Below are 25,969 nucleotides of genomic sequence, written 5' to 3'. Positions count from 1 at the left end.
AAAGAACAGGGACAGTAATAAAGCTGACAGTTTTGAGAAGATAAAGTTACAGCGCTAGCACAGTCACATACAATGCAGAGAAATAACAATTCCTGCACTAACAGCGCTGATCACTCAACTACACAGACACAGGGCCTGGTAGGACACAGCGCTGCATACACAGACCTGAGCCACAGCGGAGGAGAGGTATGCGGGGGGACCCAGACCACGATGCATCCTTCCAGGCTTCCAGCAGCGTTCACCATGCGTTGCAGAGAAGATGGCCGCCGAGGAGCAGAGAGAAGCTGGCCTGGGGGAGGAGCGCTGACACAGGACCAGTCAGCACAGTGCAGAGAGGGCTGTGTGCAGCGGGGGAGGCGCCGGCTGTGAGACAGGGAAGGCGCGCTCCCCTGGCATGCATTTAACCCCTGGGACGCCGCAGCGCTACCGCTCTGCTGCGGTCCGCTGTCCCAGGGGGTAGTGGAAAGCGCAGGTTCAGTACCTGGCTCCACGCTGCAGCCAGTCCCCAGGGAGCCCCCTGCCTGGGGACTTAGGACCATGTGACCAGCGGGGACCCACCGCGGGACCCCGCTGCTTACCTTTGTCCCCCTTGGATCCGGCCATGGTCCGGAACATCTGGGGTCACCGCTAGCTGTGACCCCAGATGCTCACCAGCATCCCCGGATCGGTACCGGCGTTCTGGTACCGGCGGGGGTGTAGGGAAGACAGCATGGACGTCAGGACTGACTGTCCATGCTGTACATCCAGATGTGCAGCCACAGCTGCACTGAAGAAAGCTTCAGGGGCTCTTCTAGCCCCCACTCCGACAGGTGCACCCGACGCCGGCCGGGCACCAAACTAAACTGAGGTGCCTTGGCACGGGGGCGGGGTATAGGAGGGGGACCTAGTGCATCCTGGGAGGCTAAAAGCTTAACTCTTTGGTGCCCTGCGACTGACGTCACACCTATACCCCAAGGTATCCTGTGGATACCCTATGGACCCTGAAGTAGAAAAGCGGAAATGCAACTCATGATATGTTATGGCAAACATACGGTGGAGAAACAATTAGCCGTGCTGCAGTATTTCGGTGGTGGAAACATTTCAAAGAGGGTAATACGCGAGTGACTGATGAAGCACGTTCTGGGAGACCGTCCACCGCGGTTACAGATGTCAACATTGCCAAAGCTACGGAGATGTTGCAAAATGACAGAAGGGTAACCTTAGGCGAACTTTCAGCTTCACTTGGAATCTTATTCCAACGGGTTCAGCATATTGTGACAAAGGAACTGAAAATGCATCGCGGGTGTGCCAGGTGGGTACCCAGAGATCTCACAGAAGAGCAGATGCGACTATGAGTTGAATCGTGCAAGAACATCGTTAGAATGTCTGAGAGGATACTCAATTTCCTGACATCGATTGTGACTTGACAAATCGTGGATTCGTCATTATGATCCGGAATCCAAACAACAGTCCAGTGTATGGAAACGCGCAAATTCACCTCTGCCCAAAAAATTCTGTGCGATTCCTACGGCGTGTAAACTCATGCTTCTGCTGTTCTTTGATGCGCACGGTATGATCTTACAGCACTGGGTTCCCCATGGACAGACAATTAATGGTGACTACTATGCAAACATCCTTAAAACCCATTTGCGTGGAGCCATGAGGAAGTAAAGACCACATTTACTGAAGGAACAGTGATTTTTACTCCAAGACAATGCCGACCACATGTTGCTGCTGTTACATTGGCAGCACTGACTGAAATTAATGGCACAGCACTGGAACATCCTCCATATAGCCCGGACTTAGGCTCTGATTCAGAGCCGGACGCTCTGACAGAGCGCTCGCTCTGAATCAGGGCTGTCCTTCTGAATTTTTAGAGCGGCCTCCCGGCCGCTCGTATAGCTGTGGGTGACCACCCACAGCTATAGCGAGCGGCCAGGAAGATGGTGGCGATGGTCAAGACCATCGGGCTTGCGACAAGACCCTTGTGGTAGGGTCTCGTTGCCGCAAGCCCTGGAGTGCTTTTGGCTCTCTCAGAGCCGAAAGCACTCCCACTGACATCACTTTTTGATGTCAGTGGGGCCGGCCCCAGACGGTAGGCGTTCCCATGGGAATGCCTCCGTCTGACCAGCCACGCCCCCAGCACGCCCCCTTTGTAGCGAGACCCATAGCGACGGCTTGCCCGTCGCTATCCGGGTCTCGCGCATGCGCACTAGGCCAACATCGACCCGCTTGCGATCGCTCAGCGCTCACAAGCAGGTCTGAATTAGGCCCTTAGCGCCCTGTGATTTCTGGGCATTCCCAACCCATGAAAAAACAACTGTGCGGAAAAAAGTTCTCAGCAGATGAAGTGAAAAATGCCACAGCTGCAACACTTAGGGCGGTATCAATTGTTACAGCGCACCCGATCGCACGTCTAAAGTGACGGGAAATCGCAGGGCGCTAATCATTTGTTGCTGTTTTTCGCACTGATCTCGCCCAAAGTGGTCGGGTTTCGCCGCGTAAAACAGCTACCCCTGACTAAAGTGCTGGGGGGCGCGATCATGAAAAGTGATGTTTGGGTGTCCAAACATATCACACTTCGCCCATTTCAGCTCACACCCCCCTGGGGCTGCGAGCTGAAATGGTGCACCGGCAGCTGATCGCGCCTGACAGGAGAAACAATTGAATAGCTCCTGTCGGGCGCGTACTGAGGCACAACAATTGAATACCGCCCTAAAAGTGATGTCACCAAACAGTCTACTACAAGTCTTTCAATCGTTTGCGAAACGCTGCAGAAAATGTATTAAATGTGAAGGACGCTACTTTGAAAAAGAAAAAATGTTCTAGATCCTGTGGAGTCGTCTTATTCTGAATAAAAACTCAGTCTCATTACTTTTCAATCAGCCCTCGTATATGCATGGACTAGACCAGGGGTCTTTAACCTTGGCCCTGCAGCTGCTGTGGAACTATACATCCCAGCATGCACTGCCATAGTTTTAGCATGCTGTTATAACAAAAAGGTGGCAATGCATGCTGGGATGTGTAGTTCCACAGCAGCTGGAGGGCCAAGGTTGAAGACCCCTGGACTAGACTATTAAGGATATCATGATATTTTCTTTGTACACATACAAATAAAAAGCATTATGTCAAAAATTCACAGCACAGCAAAAGTTTGCATTAGATGACGCCAACCCTTACACCATCCGGTACTCACAATGCCGTGAACCTCCGCAACTTTGTCGATAAGGTCAGGTCTCTGCTTTTGTATAGCTAGATAGAAAGTGTTGTTGGAAAGGTCCTCATCATACATTGCCATAAGGGCTGTCAGTTCTGCAGGCTGCGCAATAGATGGACGGTTATCGCAGTCATGTCTGCTCCTTCATGTCATCACAAAATATCCGAAACCTCGGGGGAAAACTTGCCAGCTGCACCTACGGGAGGCCTGGGAAGACAGAAAACAAGCACCACCATCATTATACGGTATAAATGCATTGGAGCCCCCTTTAATATCCAAAAGCCCACTGTCCCCTGGCAACAGAAGCAGCTGATGACGTGAGCGATCTCAGGAACGCCCAAAAATCATCTCAATGCATATTAGTGCGTATGGAACTAATACATTATCATTGGTAGAAAACCGAAGTAATCAAAGAAGGCTCAAAATAATAGTATTGATGGCAATTTAGGAAATGAAACAGGTCAGAAAGTCGACATTTAACATGTTGACACAGAAATATCTACATGATCTTTGTGTCGACATTCACCATGACATTTTAGTGCTAAAATAGTGAAAAATGCTATGTCAACACTAACTGTCAACATGCACAATGTCGAAATAATGAGCATGTTGACATAACATCCAAGTCGACATTGAGAACATGTCGACATTCTGATAGGGGTGTAGAAGGTATTACCGCCGGACGCATGGCTGGCGGTTCAAATCCCGACAGCAGCAGCTCGGCAAGGGTGAAAATCCCAAATTGTCCCTAAGGTAAGTATTGCTAACCTAATTCTAACCCCTAACCCTAACTCTCCCTTAGGGGTGCCTATCCTCCACCCCACACCCCCCCCCCCCAAGTGCCTAATCATAATTCCTCCTCTAAGTGCCTAACCCTAACCTCCCCCCAAGTGCCTAACCCCCCTTCCCCGCTGCCTAAACCTAAGTCGCCCCGGGGGGGTACCTAACCCTAACCTCCCCCCAAGTGCCTAACCCCCCTTCCCCGCTGCCTGAACCTAAGTCCCCCGAGGGGGTACCTAACCCTAACCTCCCCTTCCCCTAGCCTAAACCTAACCCTCCCAGGGGGGTGCCTAACCCTAAGACCCCCCGTGAGCCCTAAACCTAACCCTCCCCCCCGCGGCTGCCCGCGCCCGGCTTACTTCATTCGGTATGCCGGGCGTCAGTCTTCCGGCGTCTGGTTAATGACAGGCGTCGAGTTTTCGACGCCTGTCATTAGTACCATGCCGGGATTAGAAAGTCTGGAAGCCGGCGGTCGGCATCTAGGCCGTCGGCTTCCAAACTACATCCCTCTGATAGGATACCAATAAAACTCTCTTTTCAGTGAGGTGATCCCTATTTCCGTTGCAATAAATAAGAGACTGATCCCTCTCCAGGCTGCGCAACCCCATCCCTCCGGCATCAGGGAGAAGGTTTATCGTACCTGTGCCATGGCTCTTCCATGAAACAATTCTGCGTGCTGCCTGAGGAATTGCACGGCACCCTTGGTCTGTAATGCTCCCGGCATGCATCGCCTGGACCTTTCCCACCACTTAGGAAGGAATGGCAGTCAGTGATTTACAAGCCAGATTGAACATTGATTTGTGTGTTTGCAGGAGAATGTTATCCTGCTGAGGGAAAGGCGACTTGCCTTAGGCATTTAAACATACTGAACCACCTGTTCTTCCTAATGTATCACACCTAAATCCTACCTCATATCCATAAGGGCTGCCCTTAATTTCATCCAGCAAAAGATGCTATTTTAGTACTAGGTATTTCATAGAAACACAGAATTTGACAGCAGATCAGAGCTACTTGGCCAATCTAGTCTAAAAAACAAACAAACAGATAAACAATTTGATGTTACATACAAAATATAATGCACGATTTAAAAAAAAAAAAAAAAAAATCTTTGATCTAATTTCACTGTCCACATCCCAAGTGGACACAGCTAGAACGGCAGCAAAGCAGTTTGAGTGGCCCAGTGGTTAGCATTGCTGCATCACACTGGGGGCATAATTGCCTATTCGCTCAGACTCTTAAAAGAGCACACCACCCATCTGAACGTAAGAAGTGGGTGGGGCTTGATGACACAATACACTGCTAATCACGCTAAGGCCACGCCCATGCTGCTGCACGATGGCGCAAATAGCGGGTTATGCGAACGTGGGGGGAGGCCGTGATCACAAACATGGCACAATTATCCCCTCCTGGACTTCAAAAAGGTCAGTAAGAAAATGTTAGCAAGTATGCAAATTAGGTTATAAGCTTTGCTTCCATCTAGGGCCCATCTGTGAGGAGTTTATATGTTCTCCTAATGTTGGTGTGGGTTTTCTCCTACAGTCCAAAGACATACTGGGCACCTCTCCAGGCACCCTGCTGCCTGGAGAGGAGCACGGTACATCACTGAGATGTGCCCAGCCTCCAACTCTCAGCACCCATCGTCTGTGACGTCATGTTGTCAATCGTGCCGGGTGCCGCCACAGGGCACGTAAGGGCTCTACTAAGGCACGGTGTCAGTTTAACAAGAACATTGGCATTCATTCTCCAAGACTGGAGACAGACAATGGGCAGGAGATAAGGAACTGGATTTCAGCAGCCTGTAGTCAATAAAAGCAGTGCAGAGTATTTAATGTCAGTGAGCTCCTGCATGTTGCAGGCCAGTATCAGGTTGGAGGGAACAATGCAACTTGTAACCCACATGCATTACCAGCGCAAAGTAGTGATGCGATGGTCCTGAGGAAATGATGCCGGCGAACTGTGGCGCCAAACACACCTCTGTATTAGACGCAACGAACAGAAACGCATCCCGATCAATCCGCTATCGTACCGGTCACAGAGAACGACTCGCTCAGACTACACGATGTTGGCTGATGCCAGTTATAAACCAGGATAAAGTGAAGAGCAAACATATAACTTATCAAATGCTTCAAACGTTATAATAAAGTTCTAAAGGTGACCTCTTCCTCAGTGACTGATTTGACATAAATTGGTGTTTGGCCAAGCACACAGCCAGATGGACGCGGTGTCTGACCGGATTGCGAGCTCCTGCGGTGCGCAATTCGGACAGATCCCACTTCACTGCTCGCAAAGCTTTATTTTGAATCAGAAATTCAAACGGCACAATTTAAAGCAACTTTCAGTGTCACGGTGGGTGCGCCATGGGTCCCATTAACCAGGTCTTGTAACGCCCCAGGGTGGTTTATTTTGATTTTTTCTGTTGGCTAATGTTCTCTCCCCTAAGAAATGCCCTTTGGAGAAGAAAGAAAGAGGACCGGTAGAGTAGTGGTTCCTCATCGGATATTGTATATGGAGATCACTTAAGTTGATGATTTAACAATTCCATTAAACTCCGTAAGTAATTTCGGGAGCCTGTGGGAATAAAACCAATTAGGATTTTTACTTTGCCATTAATAGAAGTAGTTTCCCTCACTAGGATGAAGGTTACGGCTTCCAAGTGATCTCGGCTCCGGCGTCAGCAGCATCTCAGCAGAACATTTCATGAAGGGAGACTTTTTCCAAGTAATTTTACATATGATATACATTATTTAATCCCACTGGCTTCCAGTCTGTCACATCTAAAGCTGGCCATACACGGTGTGATATGCACCGTGCGACGCGACTGCGGATACGACCTCGGACATATCGGGCGGTCCCCGCACACAATCGGGTGGCCGACTACCCGTTATGCCGGCTCCCCCCTCCCCCACCCGCATAGCGCTGCATGGGATCGCATTCCCCAGATCGACTGAACCTGCAGTAAGATCTGGGGGTGCGATGTACGACCTCACGAGATATCATGCCCATACACGGTACAATATAGCAGCCAAATTGTACCAACCCGTCGGATCGGCCGCTTTATCGCACCGTGTATGGACACCTTAAGCAACCAGAGGACAGATCTGTTACCAGCAGTGTAAGGAACCCATCCATGTTAATCAAATAACCAGGACTAGGGAACAGAGCAGATTATTGGATTGGTCCTAGCTCTTGACCAATTAGTTACGTCATACGGTACTCCCATCAGCTCCCTCTTCTGCAAGCCATCAGCATGGGCATATGGACAGCAGCCCATTGATAACCCTGGCTTTTAGACATCTGGAAATTTTTGAACTTCACAATACCCCTATTTTACAATACTGTCCAAATGCAAAGTACAGGTCCTCTTATTCTGTACGCAGCTGCCGCCATCTTATTTTAGGGCCAGATTCAGAGGCGCATGCTATTTGCGTGCGCTCGCTCTGAATCAGGGAGTCCCTTTTTAAAAAAAATTCCGGCCTCCAGGCCACTCGCAAAGCTGTGGGTGACCACCAACATCTTGTGCGAGCGGCCTGGCGATGGTCGCGATTATCGCGGCCATCGGTATTGCGAGGAGACCCTTGTGGTAGGGTCTCAGCCAGTGGCGGGCTGGGCCGGGGGGCAGGGTGCCATGTGCCCCCCGGGCCGCAGCGTCATGCGGGCCGTCTGTGTCACAGACTGCACCGCGTGTGTAGCGCTGACCGGACGGAGTTCGGTCAGCACTACACAGGTGACAAACACACAGCCGCCGGCTCCGGCAGCTGTGCGTTTGTTTTGATCAGAAGCCAATGAGAGTCTGTCAGATTCTCATTATCTGCTGCTGCGCCCACTGCAGGAGCCGGCTCCCGCAGTGAGCAATGGGAGAGACGTCATGATGTCATATGACGTCTCTCCCATAATGCAGAGCGGCCCGGGAGGATAGACGGAGGAGCAGATGGCTGCGGTGGGAGCGGGGATTCAGGTAAGTGGTTTTTTTATATTACGTGTGTCTACTGGGGGGGGGTTGTCTGGCACTACAATGAGGAGACCACTACTGGGGGCACTACAAAGGGGGGGGGGGGGGACTACCACTAGTAGTCCCCCACCCCCCTTGAAGTGTCCCCTACTATTGGGGGCACTTCAAGGGGGGTGGGGGACTACTGCTACTGGGGGCACTACAAGGGGGGGGGGGGGACTACTACTACTGGGGGCACTATGTAAGGGGCTTACTACTGGGGGCACGAGGGGCACTGCATAGGGGGGGATCACTACTGGGGGCACTACTGGAGGCCTGCATAAGGGTGTTCTCTCCTGTGGCACACGGGGGCACTGCATATGGGCACTACAACAGGGGGCTGCCCCTAATCTTTATTTTTACCTTACATTAATTCCATATGGACCCACCTCCTCCCTGGAACACTTGAGGGGGGGCGGCGCCGTAGCACGCACGGTTTTCGGGCACCCTGACTACACGCTACTCCTCTGCCAGGGCTGCCTGCATGCATTTGCCCCCCAGGCTAAAAGTTGCCAGCCAGCCCCTGATCTCAGCACTCGCAATGCCAAGTGGACATCCTGCTCTAATAGAGCAGGAAGTCCACTACTGACATCACGAGTGATGTCAGTAGGGCCGTCCGCAAACGGCAGGCGTTCCTTCGGGAACGCCTCCGTTTGTCCAGCCACCCCCCCTCCCCGTCTACAAAACGGGGCGAGCCCCATTTTGTAGCGAGCCCCGGAGCGAGTGATTTCTCACTCGCTCCGGGGCTTGCACACCATCGACACGCTTGCGAGCGCTGTGCGCTCGCGAGCGGGTCTGAATCAGGCCCTAAATGAACACTTTAAAAGCATTCTCTGTTGCCTTGCCATCTTTCAGTTTAGCAATTTAGAGGGATAAAATGGCATCTGCTGGATAAATCTATTTACATCAACGGACTCATGGACATGCCGGGGTAGTTCCCACTTAAGTGTATCACGGTGCAAAGACATGCTGGCACCGCTATAAAGATAACCCATTAACGTCTGCTCTTTAACAAACCTTTTCTTGGCATGGCATAAACAAAAGTAAATTATTAAAACCCTTCAACTCCCTGCAGTATCCGCCAGGCAGAAGCCAGAGGCAGCACTGACCCACTTGACGAGAAAAAAATATAAAAAAATATATATATATATTACTTGACTTTTTTTTTTATTTTTTGTAATATTTTAAGAGCCCTGCACACAAATAGTACATTTGCTCAAGCTTAAAAAAAATAAAAATAAAGCTGTGAAAAATGTTAACTTAAAAAAAGGCATACATTTTGGGTTATGTACTGAAAAAAAAAAAAAAAACCTCATAAAAACAGACTTCTGCTCCTGACTAGGACAAAACAGCAACGAAAACATAGATTTGACCCGAATTATTTTGGCAAGCGTGTCACTTGTTAAGCTGCAGCCAGGTCCGTGTGAAGCCGTACGTTATGTATTAAGGGGACTGTCTATGTATAATCTAAAAGGTGCCCATCCACTGGACTATTTAATTGAGCGACTGAACGATAACGTTATCGTTCAATCATTCATAAATAGTTTGCAAATCTGAAACGACCAGCGATGCGCGCTCCCGCTGGTCGTTTAGACATCCATCATCGGGCAAACATGCTGGAAAACCCGACGATAACGTCAGCTTGAGCATGTTTGCAGATGATTGATGAGCCTGCACTGATCGACTGTTCGGTCAGTGCAGGCTCATCACAGACTGACAAACCACTGCACGATCACAATGTCGTAATCATGCAGTCGTTTCCATGTTTTCTAGTGGTATGCAGTCGGGAAGTCGGCGGACCTAATCCAGACAGCCAGCTTCCCGATTCTTTAATCCCGGCAATTGTTACATTTTACCGACGCCAAGGACGCCAGGAGCCGAGCGCGGATAACCACGGGGGGGTTGGGAGGGTTAGGTTTAGGGCTCCTGGGGGAGATTTAGGGCTAGGCACCCTCCAACGTACTTAGGTTTAGGCAGCGGGGAAGGTTAGGGTTAGTCAATACTTACCTTAGGGACGATCGAGATTTTCACCCATGGCGGGCAGCCGCTGTAGGGATTCCAACCGCCGGACATGCGTCCGGTGGTAAACCATACCGATTCCCTTCTAGTGTATGGGCACCTGTACACTGTGTCCATCCTGTGGGCTTAACCAACATTCACTAGGAGCTTGTAAGGTCACTGAGGCATGAGGCACAAATCGTCTCCCCTTTCTACAAGCCCTAAAAAAGCATGGAGGCGCTCTCAAACCCTGAACAAGAGATGGCAATAAATAGGAAAAGCAGCATTCATGCTTATTTTTTTTTTCGTATGGCCATCATTCTTCCCATGCAATAAGTGCTGGTTTTAGTAAATCGGTTTAAAATAAAAATGGAGGTGTTCTGCACAGCAACCAATCAGAATCTAGTTGTCATTCTAAAGAGGGTGCTAAATAAATTATAGCAGCAATCTGATTGGCTGCCATGGGCAATACATCCATAGGTGGTCACTGTAGCTTTTAATTAGGGCAGGGAGCTGATCATGAAAGAGAGCACAGCTGTGTGTGCCAAAAGTGCGGGCTCCCAAAAAGGGAGTGTGGTCTCTTGGGGGAGGGGCTTTGTTGCACACCCCACACACACTTTCTACGATTCTGTGGGGCGTGGCCAGCGGTCATGGAAATGCTGGGCTGCCCTGAATCTCTCTCCGCACTGTGAACAGATAACCTGAGCATGCAAGACAGTGATGCGCACAGTGGGATACCGCAGGCTCGCTAGCAGCAGCGTGAGGCGCGGCACACCGCTGATGCAGCCAAGCGGGAATGTAACATCCACTTTTCCCTTTTAGGCGTTTTAAGTAATATAATCCTCAGAGCGGTAGGGGTGTGTTACAAAATGTCGACACCATAATGTCAACATGTTCTGAATGTCGACACTGATGGGAGGTCAACGTGCACTGGCATAATGTAGACATTGTGTATATCGACCATGTGGTTTTCCATTGACGAGGTAAGTGTCCCGAACCGCAGCCTATCCCGAACATTGGTGACAAAATAAAATAAAAATTAAAAAAAAAAAAATCACCTGTCAACATGTAAAATGCTGACTATTCCGACATTCTGATCATACACCAGAGGGAGAACCGTGGAAAACAGCATTTACGTTCAACATAGATGCACAATTCAGACATACAAATACTCTGCACCAGAGGTGACGTTATGATGAGTAATTCAGTCAGCGAGACATACATAATAAATACCATTGGGAAGGGTGTTGCAGACCTAATCGTTCCCCCTTGGTGCCTAACCCTAACCTTCCCAGTGGTACCGAACCCTAACCACAAAAATAGACAAGGAGCGCACCATAGTGAATTATGTAAAAAGTAACAGTGATATTACAAATAGTTCAGAACACTCACAATGTAGCAGAATAATAACAGCATCAAGCAAGGCACCGGCAGACACCGCCACATAAAACCGTGCACCCTCAGGGCGTGTCGCAGCAGGACTCGCGGACCGGACCTCCTCCTTAGCGCCAATAATAAAACTGTTACTTTTTACATACATCACTATGGTGCACCCCTTGTCTATTTGCTTCTAGAAATGATTGGGGTGGGAGTAAGGTGCGCTCTCCCTGCTAATAGTGGGGATGACTTGTGTATGTTTGTGAGTGGTGTTAATTGGAATGTTTCTTCTGGTGGTGGTGGTGTTTTGGGAGTGAGAAGGAGGGTGTGATTGGGTATAGAGTGTAGTTTGGAGTAATGGACGTGCAAGGTCACTGAACCGCACGGGAAGGAGCCCCCTGAAAGGGTCCATCTACCTCCCCAGTCTCATCACCACTCATCACTGAACCCCACCCACCTGGCCGGGATCTCAACAGAGCAGCATTGTGACTACTCAATAAAAGATTTTGCCCCAAACTACTGTGTCTCGCTGGCCTCATTTTGATCCTATCTTATTCCCCTTTTCACATTACTCCAAACTACACTCCATACCCAATCACACCCTCCTTCTCACTCCCGAAACACCACCACCACCACAAGAAACATTCCAATTAACACCACTCACAAACACACACAAGTCATCCCCACTATTAGCAGGGAGAGCGCACCTTACCCCCCTCCCACACGTATTCAGTGCGGGAAAACTACTCCCACACAAAGGTGCAGCACCCCGAAACCACAACACAGCAGCCCCTGGTCAACGAGAGCGCAGTTCTACCGCCCATCTTCATATGTTCTAGAAATTATTGCCCATGAGGGGTGGGGGGGGGCAAAGAGGTGAGCTGCACCTGCTAATGTGGAACTTTCTAAAAAGCCGGATTAAATGAGACTGGGACTGAGTTTACATCTGCGCAACAGATTCTGTTTTTTTAACCTTAGTATTTGTTTATTTAAATGGGAGGGGGCGATTAGTAACCTGCAGCTCGCACCTCTCACATACTCACATACAGTAGTTCGGCTATCGTTACCATTTGTACAGAACGTACAATGATTGATGTCGTAATCGTGCAGTCGCTCAGTATTATTGGCATGTGGATGTGCGCCTTAACACATACACACATAAAAAGAGATTGTCCTCCGGCGAGTCCTACAGAGGGCCAGTTTTGCAATGCAACCACCCACAGCTTTAGCGAGCGGCCAGGTTGATGGTCGCGATAGTCAAGACTATCGCGACCATCGGGGCTTGCGACGAGACCCTTGTGGTAGGGTCTCGTCTGCCGCAAGCCCCAGTGAGCTTTCGGCTCCAATAGAGCCGGAAGCTCACCACTGACATCACGAGTGATGTCAGTGGGGCCACCCCCCAAACGGCAGGCGTTCCTTCGGGAACACCTCTGTTTGGCCAGCCACCCCCACCCCACCTACAAAACGGTGCGAGCTGTCGATCACCATCGACAGCTGCCCCTTTTGTAGTGAGCCCAGGAGTGAGAGAATCTCTCTCTCGCTCTGGGGCTTGCGCACGCGCAGTGCGCCCGCTGCGTGTGCGCAGGGCCTCAACATCGACCCGCTTGCGAGCACTCAGCGCTTGCGAGCGCGTCTGAATGAGGCCTGTCCATTATGAGATTATGTAAGAATATGAGATTATGTCGGTATTTCTCGTGCCTCAAAGGGCTCATACACATATATGTGCTAGGAAAAAAATTGGTAAAACACATGGAAAACAACAGTTTTAATCATGCATATATCCCATGCCCTTCATTTGCATTTAATAAAAATACAAACGTTACAGAAACCTACCGACCTGGTGGCACGCGTTAGTGTAGGAGAAATAGGTCATGTCGTGTTCTCAAATTTTATATGCGGCATCAAAATTTTATAACCTTGGAGCCCATAAGACTATTATTAATACTGGTTTCAGGCGTTTATTAGCAGATAAAAAGTCAGGGGCCGTTAGTAACTTATAAACAAACATAGCTATCTTTTTAACAGTGATTTGCATTACATTGTTCCTCTACTTAAATAGAAAACGTATTACAACTGTAGCATTTTGGAGGAGACTCAATGAGCTGTGAGGTTCCCTCTTCCCTGGGGTGCGCCGAACCCTATCCACCCAGTGCCAGTATCAACGTTTGGAATGTCATTCAGTGGGCCTAGCCCTCGAGTCCCCAGATGACAAATGTTCCAATAAACTACATAGGCAGCAAGCGGATTAAGAAGGTGATAGTCATTTAAGAGGACTGTTCTCATGTGCGATTATCTCACAAGAAATGGATCTCGCTCTCTCTCGTACTTAGAAAACAATTAGGCACTCAGCCAACAGTCATAAAGAAAGTAAGCCTAGCGCTTCACTGTGATAGATAAAAATAAATGAAACTGAAAATTATCTATTGAAAGACAATACTGTACTGTTTGTGTGACTTTCAACACAGACTAAAAATGATACCAGCATGCCTGAGAAATCTCTTGGTAAATGGTGTTCGCTGTGCCAAGAACGTTCCAATGTCCACGATACCCTGACAGCAGGGGGGTAGTGCGCGGCTGGAGGCCATTGATGGAGATTTCTACCAATACGCTTGCTTTGGAGCCACATTCACACTTGTGAGTATATTATTTTTTTTTAATGATAACTCCGCTGAAAACTACAAATTTCAGTTTTAGGTGGAGCTCCAAAAATTAAACATTTACCCAAAATATGTTTTACTATCCACTTAGTAATCCAGAAGTTTCCCCAAAATCTGCCAGTGCCCAGAAAAACCGGTGGACTGTTGCAGACACGGAGGGGACCGACCAGATCAGCTAGAACGCCGGACACCAGGTTGGACAGATCTGAAGCTCCATGCAATCAGCACCTGTGTTAATAACAGCACCGGTTTCCGACATGGGGAGATGCTTGGACAAGTGTTGGGTAACTGCAGGATCCCTGTGTCATTAGAACAGATTGCACACTGCACGGAGCACAATCATTTCGGAATCTGTATTTTTCATCAGTACAGTACAGTTACAAGCTTAATATCAAACTTCCGTTTATATGCCAGATAATAGCCCCAAATTTGGGACTTGAAATTCCTGTTTCACTTTCTTTCTAAACTATCACATTCACACTTATAGTTACAGACTATCTGGATAACCTTCCTCATTTGCTCTCAAATGGGACTGCTTGGTTCCTATATCTATAACAGCACCCACCGAGGGTCAATTTCCAAAAATACTTAGAAAACCATTCAAAGCCAGACTTGTAGCGTAAGTGTGCATGTCACAGAATAGAAAACGGGTACATTTACCCCGGTCTTATATAGATTTGCACAGACAGTACGGTTCTGACCGGTCAATCTGTATAACTCAACCAAGCTCTGTACTGTATGTGGCTATTTGTACACAATAATAGTGCTAGACTGGGTATGTAGTGCAGGCTAAATGATGTTTTGCCAGGTGGACATACTCTTATGAGCGTACAGTGGAATACAGTCTATGGCTACAACACAGGACATCAAGTAGAAAACACTGAATAGTTATAGACAAATAGCCCGAGATCAGTAAAGAGATCTGATCATCAGATCAGTGTTGGAGTGCTGTAATATGCCTAACCATCCAGAGTGACCCTAGCTCTGTCCATCATACCACAGCCTGTCACTCCAATTAGAGAATGTACAGTGACTCTATGGAATCCCCTTCCCACTCTCACCGATCACCCCCATCCTCCCCGGCTCTAACTCTCTGGGATCACCCCCATCCTCCCCGGCTCTAACTCTCTGGGATCACCCACATCCTCCCCGGCTCTCACTCTCTGGGATCACCCACATCCTCCCCGGCTCTCACTCTCTGGGATCACCCACATCCTCCCCAGCTCTCACTCTCTGGGATCACCCACATCCTTCCCAGCTCTCACTCTCTGGGATCACCCACATCCTTCCCAGCTCTCACTCTCTGGGATCACCCACATCCTCCCCGGCTCTCACTCTCTGGGATCACCCACATCCTCCCAGACTCTAACTCTCTGGGATCACCCCGCCCCCCCATCCCTCCCGGCTCTCTCTCTCTGGGATCACCCCCATCCTCCCCGGCTCTCTCTATGGGATCACCTCCATCCTCCCCAACTCTTTCTATGGGATCACCTCCATCCTCCCCGACTCTAACTCTCTGGGATCACCCCCATCCTCCCCGGCTCTCTCTCTCTCTATGGGATCACCCCCATCCCCCCGGCTCTCTCTCGGATCACCCCCATCCTCCCCGACTCTCTCTATGGGATCACCTCCATCCTCCCCGGTTCTCTCTCTCTCTCTGGGATCACCCCCATGCTCCCCGGCTCTCTCTCTCTCTGGAATCACCCCCATCCTCCCCGGCTCTCTCTCTGGGATCACCCCCATCCTCCCCGGCTCTCTCTCTCTCTCTGGGATCACCCCCACGCTCCCCGGCTCTCTCTCTCTGGAATCACCCCCACCCTCCCCGGCTCTCTCTCTCTGGAATCACCCCCATCCTCCCCGGCTCTCGCTCTCTGGGATCACCCCCATCCTCCCCGGCTCTCGCTCTCTGGGATCACCCCCATCCTCCCCAGCTGTCTCTCTCTGGGATCACCCCCATCCTCCCCGGCTGTCTCTCTTTGGGATCAACCCCATCCTCCCCGGCTCTCTCTCTCTCTGGGATCACCCCCATCCTCCCCGGCTCTCTCTCTCTCTAGGATCACCCCCACCCTCCCCGGCTCTCTCTCTCTCGGATCACCCCCATCCTCCCCGGCTCTGACTCTCTGGAATCACCCCCACCCTCCCCGGCTCTCTCTCTGGGATCACCCCTATCCTCCCCGGCTCTCTCTTTCTCTCTGGAATCACCCCCACCCTCCCCGGCTCTCTCTTTCTCTCTGGAATCACCCCCATTCTCCCTGGCTCTCTCTCTCTGGGATCACCCCTATCCTCCCTGGCTCTCTCTTTCTCTCTGGAATCACCCCCATCCTCCCCGCTCTCTCTCTCTCTCTCTGGAATCACCCCCATCCTCCCCGGCTCTGACTCTCTGGAATCACCCCCACCCTCCCCGGCTCTCTCTCTGGGATCACCCCTATCCTCCCCGGCTCTCTCTTTCTCTCTGGAATCACCCCCACCCTCCCCGGCTCTCTCTTTCTCTCTGGAATCACCCCCATTCTCCCTGGCTCTCTCTCTCTGGGATCACCCCCATCCTCCCTGGCTCGCTCTCTCTCTGGGATCACCCCCATCCTCCCTGGCTCTCTCTCTCTCTGGGATCACCCCCATCCTCCCTGGCTCTCTCTCTCTCTCTCTCTCTGGGATCACCCCCATCCTCCCTGGCTCTCTCTCTCTCTGGGAACACCCCCATCCTCCCTGGCTCTCTCTCTCTCTCTCTCTGGGATCACCCCCATCCTCCCTGGCTCTCTCTCTCTCTCTCTCTCTGGGATCACCCCCATCCTCCCTGGCTCGCTCTCTCTCTGGGAGTCGGAGTAGAGATTCTGCAAGCAGCTGATTTTTGTACATATAAGAAGCAAGCACTCAGACATCATGTAATAGGTTACCCGAGAGGCTGCTACTCCCCCAGGGGTGGGGCCCTATGTGTGGCCCTCAGGATCTTGCCCCGTCATGTGACAAGCATGTGTGCAAATGGTGCTAGGCAGAGGGACAGAGATAGCACAGAGTTGGACAAGCACCGGTAGTCCCGATACTCACTCTGCGGTGTTACAGTCCCGACACTCTCTCCCTCAGCGGAGTGACATGACCCACACCCGCTTCCTCCTCACCCTCAGCTCCCCAGAGAGCACGACAATCACACAGCGGGGCGCACAACACTGCGAGCAGCCAATGAAAGCGGCTCTCAGCGTAACTGGCACTTCGCTCGTCCAATTGAAGGGAGACGTGGGCGGTGCCTCAAGAAGTATCATTCAGAGGAGCAGGAGTGAAGTCCACGTCACTGACCCGCAAGCACTGGCCGCCATTTTTCTTTCTGGAAAACAGAGTCTTACGTCGTTTCACTAAAACCATGGCATGAGAATCAATAACTCCGTTTTTTTAAATCACAATGTCATCAGCAACAGTTTAAAACGCCATATATGTTCACCGGCCACCTGGAAATATGGCTTTCTTTTTTCCTAAAGAGACGCGAGAATTCGATTTAATCTGCTTATATTTTGTGACTTCAGCTTTTACGGTGCCTGAATCCTGCGCTATTTTAGATGCAAAAGGCGTCTTCTAACGCCACTCTGTGCCCTAAACAAAGATGGCGGGCCCTGGCTCAGGCGGTCACGTGCTCCCTCTCCCAGTGTTGTCCTCACGTGACTCGTACAGGTGCTGCTGCTGGGCTGTCGGCTGCTGCTATTTGAGAGAGGCTGCACACTGAGCTGAGAGGAGCTGGATGTGTGGGAAGCTCCCTGCTGGGGACCTGGAGACTGCAGCCAAGGGCTCTGCATGGTTATAGGGCTGGATCCATCCAGAGCATCTGCATGAGGAGATGTCTGGAGGTCTGGAACAACGGTTTGTTGCTGATTCCATGCTGATTTAACAGGACTGGAGAATCCATTTGATGGGCAGCGTCCCAACAGAACATTATACCCAGAACTCCGCTTTGGGATATGACTTATATTGATGCGACTCGTATTGTTGGATGCATTTATTCTGTTGCACTTTACAGATCCTTAGTGCAGTGGGTACAATGTAGGCTCTTGGCATAGCCAATCTTGCAGAGGAGTAGGGTATGCTCTTCTGAGAGCCCTCTGCAGTGTCCTCCGGGTGCCGAACAATGTAAGACCTGAAATTCCCAAAGAACCTTCCGGCGGTTGTGTTCTTGTTGCCAACGCTTTGAGAGGCCGGTCTCTTCGGCCGCCCTTTGAGGTTCCACCAACCCCTGACTGGTTGGCATTACAAGGTGCCCGAGGGGAGATGCTGAAGGAGGAGTGCAAGGTGTTGCTGGCCGCCCTGAACAAGGTGACGGCATGTTACAGACATCTAGTGCTCACGATAGGTGGCACGTCCGACTCGCAGAACCTACGCGAGGAGCTGAAGAAGACCAGGCAGAAAGCTCAGGAGCTGGCGGTGGCCAATCGGAACAAGCTCACCAGCACGCTCAAGGACACCACCCTAAGCAAAGAGGACAAAGCGGAGTTTGAGAGGCTATGGGTCATCTTCTCCACCTGCATGGACATCTTGGAGACCGACATGAGAAGAGCTTTGGAACTCGGGCAAGAGTTTCCACTTAACATACCCAAGAAGCACATCATACAGACCGGCATGAGTGGGGGCACCTCTGGGGTGGCTGCTAGGGCCATGAGCATCCAGAACATGAAATATGACGCCGAGCATAACCTTGACGTGATGGACCTGAAGGATCTGGAGAACGAGATCAACCAAGTGGACGAGATGATGTATGAGATGGAAATGAAGGTCAGTGTCCCCCAGTGGTCTGTGGAAGCCAAGCAGAATCCGGGGGCCGAACTGAAATGCGCGGCCAGCGTCGGAGCTTCCTCTCCTGGCACTTTATCCACAGAGGAACGCAAAGCCTTCTGCGACCTGAGTAAACTCTTGGCTGGGGTGGTCTTTAGCGTGGTACTCATCATTGCCATTATTTTGGCTGTCTGCGTGGTCAAACTGTCTTGAGCGAGAATTCTTATTAATGTGGATTCGCTGGGCACCACTGTACGTATTTTATTTTTTTATGTTTATTTTGATGCATTGAGCCAAATATCCCATTCCTTATGACTGGACGCCCAGCAGAATCTATAATTCACAGATGAACCAGTGATTGGGTATCAATTTCCTTTTTTTTTTTTTGTAGCTTAATATGTAATAGGAAACCGAGGATGATGCTGATGATTAACTCCTGTTGTCTGTCAATCTATATCCCATTCCAGCTGCCAACTGCCCTGCGAGCTGCTAGTGGATCCTTGCTTCCGACAAATATTAACCTCTTTTTTTTTTTTTTCTTAATGAGTTACTATATTATATCTGCTGCACGGACTTCTCCTACACTACTAGAATAGCTATGATTAAAAATAAAAAAATCAAATAGGCAGCTTAGCTCATTATTATGATGCATGAAAAGGATTTAGACTCGGAAGACTGACATATCATACGAAATCAATGCCATCTTTCCCTTATGCACTAAACCACTAAATCCTTAAAGCGTCTGTGTTAACCGTTTCATTGCAATGCAATATGCATATATATCGCTTTCTCTGGCAGCTGAAGGGTTCATATGGTGGGGAGCACCGATTACAGTAAGCCTCTGTGTGCTTGTCGTGTATTTAGGCTTTGCTATTTTTTGCTATGACTGAAGGTCTCTCTCTTTCCCCCCCCTTCCAATGCACAGTGTGTCACATAGATCATTATACTGCTTGTGAATGTTTTATAGTAACCTTGGATCTGACAATCTTCTTCATAACCCATGCATGGCACACTTTTATTATTAGGTGGCACTGGGCCTGTTGTGTAAGCGAGGCATGGCCACTCAGGAACACGGTAGAGAGGACAAATCCCTGTGCGGTTCCAACCGTCAAGCAATACGACTGGCGAATACATAGGGTAACCTGAATTAACTTGATGATACTTCACTGTTCAAAACACAGAGGACTAGTGTGTATATCTTCTAAGCCACAGGTTAGGCTCCTTCATGTATCTTATATCTTATAGGCTCCTTCATGCAAATTTCTTTCCACCTATGATTTTTGTACAATGTATTTTGGCATTAGTAACCGTCCTGCTGTTTGTGCGCCATGGGACGCATCGAAGATGTGATTGGCTGCAAGTTTGTGGCCCTCTTAATTCTTCCATGTACAGAATTTAGTCACTATTGAATAGGGTATGCTGCTAATGTATTGTATGTTAATGAGCACCGGTCATCTAGATTAGTGGTTCTGATCTCCAGTCCTCAAGTAACCCCAACAGGTCATGTTTTCAGGATCTCAGCCTGGGAAATCAGCTAGGATAGTTACTGACCTAGAAAAATACATCTATTCACCTATGCATGACTAGATCCCATTTCCATCAAACATAACCCGGGTTATTGCCGGGGAGCCCAAGCCGAGATTTGGTGTGATAGGGTCAACCTGGGCTATGTTACCCAGGAATCTGACCCTGGTAGCTACCAGGGTGGAACCCGGCATGGTCCCAGCTAACGTTGCGGTGTGAACAGTGTGACCAATCAGATTCTAGCTATTATCTTCTAGAACAGGGGTCTTCAACCTTGGCCCTCCAGCTGCTGTGGAACTACACATCCCAGCATGCACTGCCATCGTTTTAGCATGCTGTTAAATCAAAAAGGTGGCAGTGCATGCTTGGATGTGTAGTTCAACAGCAGCTGGAGGGCCAAGGTTGAAGACCCCTGTTCTAGAAGGTGCTATGGGTAACACCTCCACTTCTATAAACCCCACATTCAGTAAATATATCCCTTTGACTGCCTCTTCCCCAGAAAATACAGCACACAAAAATAACAAGGGTCTGGAATCACTATCGTGTTGGAGTTCCCGGTCATAACCAGGGCCAAGAATGGGGCACAATGCATGATCTTTATATAAAGTGTTCCTTTTGTATTGAAAGATTAAGGTGTGTTAAGATGTATATTGTGATAAATATGCCATAAGTAACCTATATTATTATAATTATCATTTATTTATATGGCGCCACAAATGTTCCGCAGCGTCTTACAAAGCACATAAACAAGTTGTAGACAAGCGACTTACAGAACAATACACTACAGGACCAGGACATGGATAATATATACAGGGCCAGATTAACAATGGGGCGGATGGAGCTACAGCTCCAGGCCTCCACATAAAAATAGGCCCATCATCATGGCAGGATGATGATGACCAGCTGCCCACACAGTTGCCATAAATCATAAGTATTAAACAATTATTATTACTCACAAAATTATATTTTTCTGTATTTAGGGAGACAGTGGGGCTGTACTTGGCTCTGGCCATACCCAAAGAACATTGGTCACAGCTACCCTGCTTCTTATAATAGGCCCTCGAACATTTTCAGCTCCAGGCCCATGTAGTCCTTAATCCGGCCCTGAATATATATTGCTACATTAGTGACCATAACACCCAGACAAGCAACAGAGCAAAGTAACCAAGTGTTAGGTGCCCTAGTGGCGAGTAAGAAGTAGATGAAAACTAAAGTACAAGAGGTCAGAGGGCCCTGCTCATAAGAGCTGACATTCTAAAAGGGAGGGGAAGACAAACAGGGGTGACACAGATGGGGAGGAAGGTGTATGTATCAGGGAGTTAGAATGACAGCTGGAAGGCTTTGATAAAATATATATATATATATATATATATATATATATATATATGCGCCGATTATCTATATGTACTGTTGGATAGGTGGTATTAATATGTAGGAAGGGAGGACAGTAGTCTAGGCTGAAGATGTACTTGCCGTATACGTGTTCTGCTGACAGGGTATATAGTGGTCCTGCTTTCTAGTTTTCTAAGTTGCAAGGCTGGAATAGTTTATTTGTGACCTATAAGGGTCTGTTCTTGCTGTTTATTGGCACCGGGCTTCTTCTGTGCCAAATACCTGGTTCAGCTACAACATGAAGGCGGTCATTAGTTCAGTGCAAACTACAAACATTCTTAATATGTTCATGGATACTTGTAGCGGTCCTTTTAAGGCTCCGAAAGGGGGGTAGTAGTGTTCACTCTAGGTCCGGCAGCAGGTAGGGCGCCGGACCTAGAGCTAGGGCACTTCTGCGCGCGCCCCCGAATAGGGGGCATGGCCAAAGAAAAGGGGCGTGTCTTTGACGCGTTCCCTTTTCGTCACTCCTGAGGGCGTGCCCGGCACTTCCGGACATGCCAGGCAGCCCCCAAGCGCATGCGCCCGGCATCCATTCACCGGCGGAGACCGCTGCGCCGCCGTTTTGACCACCCGCAGGGCACTGTGACCCACGGGTGGAGACAGAACCCGCAGGATGTCTCAGCGGAGCGCCGCGCTGGAGGGCAGGGTGCTTTCTGCCCTTCAGAAATAGGGCAGGGTGCGGTGCCTCGCTAAAACAGCCTAGCGGGAACGCTAAGGTAGGGAAGTGGGGTACTAATTGCCCGGGCTGCCGCTGAGCACCAACAGTCACCTCTCCTCTGCCTGTGGGGGGGGAGTGATCACACTGATTTGCGCTGGGCTGAGGGGCTCACAGCGCCCCCATCCCCAGCGTCAATGGGGGTTTTTTATTTTTTTTTTCTAAGGGGGCGTGACCGCGCCTCCCGCGATTAGGCTACGACCCCCAATAGTAATGGGGCCCTGGCCAGCTCTCTACGGCCCTGATGGTCCTCCCCCATTCCCCGCTTGACACTTTTCTAGAATCGCTAAACATTTTCACCAGGGTTTTAGCTGTGAGGCTGACTGCAGGTTAAGTTACCAAACTCGTAGACAAATATGTCATTCTCTATTTTATTTCCCCTGGAGATATTTGCAATATAAAAAAACATTCACCATGTGAAAATACTGCACAAGGCCTCTTTGCTGTGGGGCAGGTACCTGTAAGGGAATCAGTATGTATGACCGCCAGCCGCATGGCCGATGGTTCAAATGCCGATACCGGAAGCCCAGCAGCAGTGAGGATCCCGACAGGGGATTTAGGTAAGTAAAACTAAGCCTAACCCTCCCTTAGGGGTGCCTAATCCTAACCCCCCCCCAAGTGCCTAAAACTAACCCACCCCCTCCCTGTAGCCTAAACCTAAGTCTCCCGCGGCGGTGCTTAACCCTAACCTCCCCCGGGGGTGCCTAACCCCCCCCCCTTGCCCTAACCCTAAGTCACCCCCGGGAGCCCCTAACCTGACCCCCCCGCGGCTGTCCGCGCCCGCCGCATCTTCATTCGTTATGCCAGGCGTCGGGCTCCCGGCGTAGGGATAATGATAGGCGTCAGGATTTCAACGCCTTTCATTAGACCCCTGCCGGGATTAGACAGTCGGGAAGCCGACGGTCGGCATTTCGATGGTCGGCTTCCTGACTGTATCCCGCTGTAAGCTGCTCGGTTGTCTGTCCTGCCAAGACAAGTTAGAGGGAAATGGATCAAACCTATAGCGAAAAAGTGCAGAAGTTGCCCGTAGCAACCGATCAGCTTATAGCTATCATTTATCACGCACCTTCTATGAAATGACAGTTAGAAGCTGATTGGTTGCTATAAGCAACTTAACCACTTTTTGTTTTTAGAGCAGTGATTGGCAATGTCACTCGGAACCTTCCTGCTTTGTTATGTTTGTTTGTTATAGCTTGTAAGCATTGTTTGTAAGGCCAGTTAGGTGTCTCTTTCCTTAAATATATGAACTTAACCTGCTATTGAGATTAAGAGTAATGTGCGGCCCTTCTGAAGGTTAGAGGGTCATCCTGTGCGGCTCCTGAAGTGTAGGCCAATCCAGTGGCTCGATCTTAGATGTTTGACTAACAATATCCTCGTCGTGTTTGGATCATACCTGCCGACTTTTTGATTGCTCCTTCCGGGAGGGGGCAGCCAGATCGGTAGGAGGGAGGGCGTGGCCGGGACAAGGAGGAGTGGCCGGAGGGGGTGACAGGCAGTTGTGGGCATGGTGGGGGCTGCCACGCGATCGTGTCAGTTTGGCCCCTCCCCCGCTACACGATGCCGATAATAGATAATAGACGAGCAGCGCCAATGGTGATCAGCAGTGGTCCCGGCTATATGATAAATACAGATCATTTATTTATTACAACGCCATTTGGCACCTAACGCCAGATATAGAAGAATCAGTGTGGTAAGCTGTGTTCTGGCAAGGCCGCCCAGCATTACAGTTCATCGCTTGAACCTAGAGACCGATAGGCAAGAAGCGTTGGGTCGGGTTGAGTTAGCCGTGAGGTTCGCGTACGTTTCTGGTTATTCTTTGCTTGTACTACTACGGGAAATGAGCGAGGCTTTCCTGCGCTAATATGCCGCATACAGGCTCCTATGGAAAGTCGCGGCTATTTGAGCGCAGTTATTAAACAAGACTGGGTATTAACAAATGGACAGGGAGGTAAGGGAGACCCGTTCGCTAATCTATAGGATTTAAACAGTAGCATGTTCATTGGACAACCATTTCTCATATCTACTGGCTGTGGATATGTGAGTGATTCACCATTGATCCGAATGCATCCTAATTCTTCGGATGGTATTGCACGCAGATTAATGAGTCCTCTGTTGCTTCTCTCTCTCTCTCTCTCTCTCTCTCTCTCGCTCGCTCGACAGGGAAGAGAAAAGTTTTGTAATGAATAATGTAAACTGTGCTGCTTAATTATTAAAACACATTCTACTCCTAACAGCAGCCTCTATAAGTCAGCGGTGGTAGCATATCAAAGTGCAAACCTTGTGCGTTCTGTAATATGCTGCTCTCCCGTCATGACGGACGCTCTGGACCAATTTAGGGGCGAAATCTAATCTCTCCGTAGCAACTGCGCCACTTACAGGTCATAAGGTGGTCCTGCACTCACGCAGTATTTGTGTTTGGCAGAGAACTGCATTCGGTTTCTGGCCATGTGAGCGAGGCTTTGCTTAAAAGCTATTGCTCAATAGTGCCAACCTAGGATATTCCAAATTTTCCATAGTATTATGACAATTAAATGTCTGTTTAAATGGAGTCTTTGAGTAACCCATGATTTTACAAAGTGCATGTATTTCTGGCATGCTAATATACAGGTATCTAAAATGCATCTGCGTCAGGTAACGTGGGACCATGTCATTTGGTTTACAGATGGGGTAAATGTCTAATTTTGAAGAATTCGGCAATGTCTGTTATTTGAGCTGTTGCAAAACTACAAGCCCCAGCATGCCTTGAAAGCCAACAGCTGCTGGAGCTGGCAGTTTTAAAACAATGGGGGAGCCTCTGTTACCTTAAAATTGACTCCAGATTCTAGTATTGAAAATGTGCTTTCTCTTTTCAGACAAGTTTAATTTATCGGCTTATATTGTCATTATAACAGTCACTATCAAAATGTATTTTATGTAGGGCCAGCATTGGCTACACTGTCATAAAACATTAAGTAATAAGAAATAGTTAAGGAGTATCTGCTTGCAAATTTGCAATCTATTTGTCCTTACTATACCTTCCACTGAATGCCTTGCATCTGTGCTTCCTAACAAGGTTTATATATCATCTAAGTAGCATTGATTTGTTTTCATCTCCCTTGGACATGATGCAGAGCTGCTCTGTAGACACAGTTTAAGCCAATGCAGAGAGCAGAGCAGTTGTGTCATGTCCAGGGTTAGCAATAATTCTGCCTGGATTTGTCACCGTGTTTCCTGAGCTTATCATTGTGTGGTATGTTGTTATTTATATCTAAAATCTGCTGATAGGCCCTGTAACAAAGTGCCGTGATGGATGAGATAATTTAATTGCAGTACAATAATCAGTAACGTCATCTGTCTCTTATAATTGCCTTAACGAGTGTGTGCAACTATTTGTCTGTATATTTTATGGTCTTCAGTAAAGAATTCACCCTTATACTGTGTCAATAATGTGTGCCTGACACTTAATAACTTACTGTACAGGGTCTGTTTTTTTTTATGGAGAAAGTAACTGTTAATTAAAACTGCTCTGTCTGTGATAATAAAGTTATTGACATCACGTTTTTTTTGTACTGATTGAATGAACACACTGACCTCCATTCCTGAAATGGGCAGTT

The 25,969-nt window shown here is 49.1% G+C and overlaps 2 protein-coding genes across 3 annotated transcripts in view; one reads left to right on the top strand and one right to left on the bottom strand.

The window, feature by feature from the left end:
* The window catches only part of ANKRD27 (ankyrin repeat domain 27), a 74,755-nt gene extending 57,594 nt beyond the window's left edge, over nucleotides 1–17,161 (bottom strand). For both annotated transcript variants that reach the window (XM_088451084.1, XM_088451085.1), the window contains exons 1-2: nucleotides 17,039–17,161; nucleotides 3,176–3,403 (exon numbers count right to left, since the gene is read on the bottom strand). In XM_088451084.1, the coding sequence (XP_088307210.1) occupies nucleotides 3,176–3,277 (102 nt within the window). In that variant the 5' untranslated portion in view covers nucleotides 3,278–3,403; nucleotides 17,039–17,161. The remainder of the gene's footprint in view (nucleotides 1–3,175; nucleotides 3,404–17,038) is intronic.
* Nucleotides 17,162–17,788: 627 nt separating this feature from the next.
* On the top strand, nucleotides 17,789–20,507 carry RGS9BP (regulator of G protein signaling 9 binding protein). The gene is made up of 2 exons (XM_088451128.1): nucleotides 17,789–18,997; nucleotides 19,771–20,507. The coding sequence occupies exon 1, from the start codon at nucleotides 18,245–18,247 to the stop codon at nucleotides 18,956–18,958; it is 714 nt and encodes a 237-aa protein (XP_088307254.1). The 5' UTR covers nucleotides 17,789–18,244; the 3' UTR covers nucleotides 18,959–18,997; nucleotides 19,771–20,507.
* Nucleotides 20,508–25,969: the final 5,462 nt, after the last annotated feature.

Source organism: Taudactylus pleione, unplaced genomic scaffold (genome assembly GCF_031769625.1).
Source record: "Taudactylus pleione unplaced genomic scaffold, aTauple2 ptg000537l, whole genome shotgun sequence".
Lineage (NCBI taxonomy): Eukaryota > Metazoa > Chordata > Amphibia > Anura > Myobatrachidae > Taudactylus > Taudactylus pleione.
The sequence above is the reverse complement of the archived record's forward strand: the minus strand, read 5'-3'. Positions and strand labels throughout refer to the sequence as shown.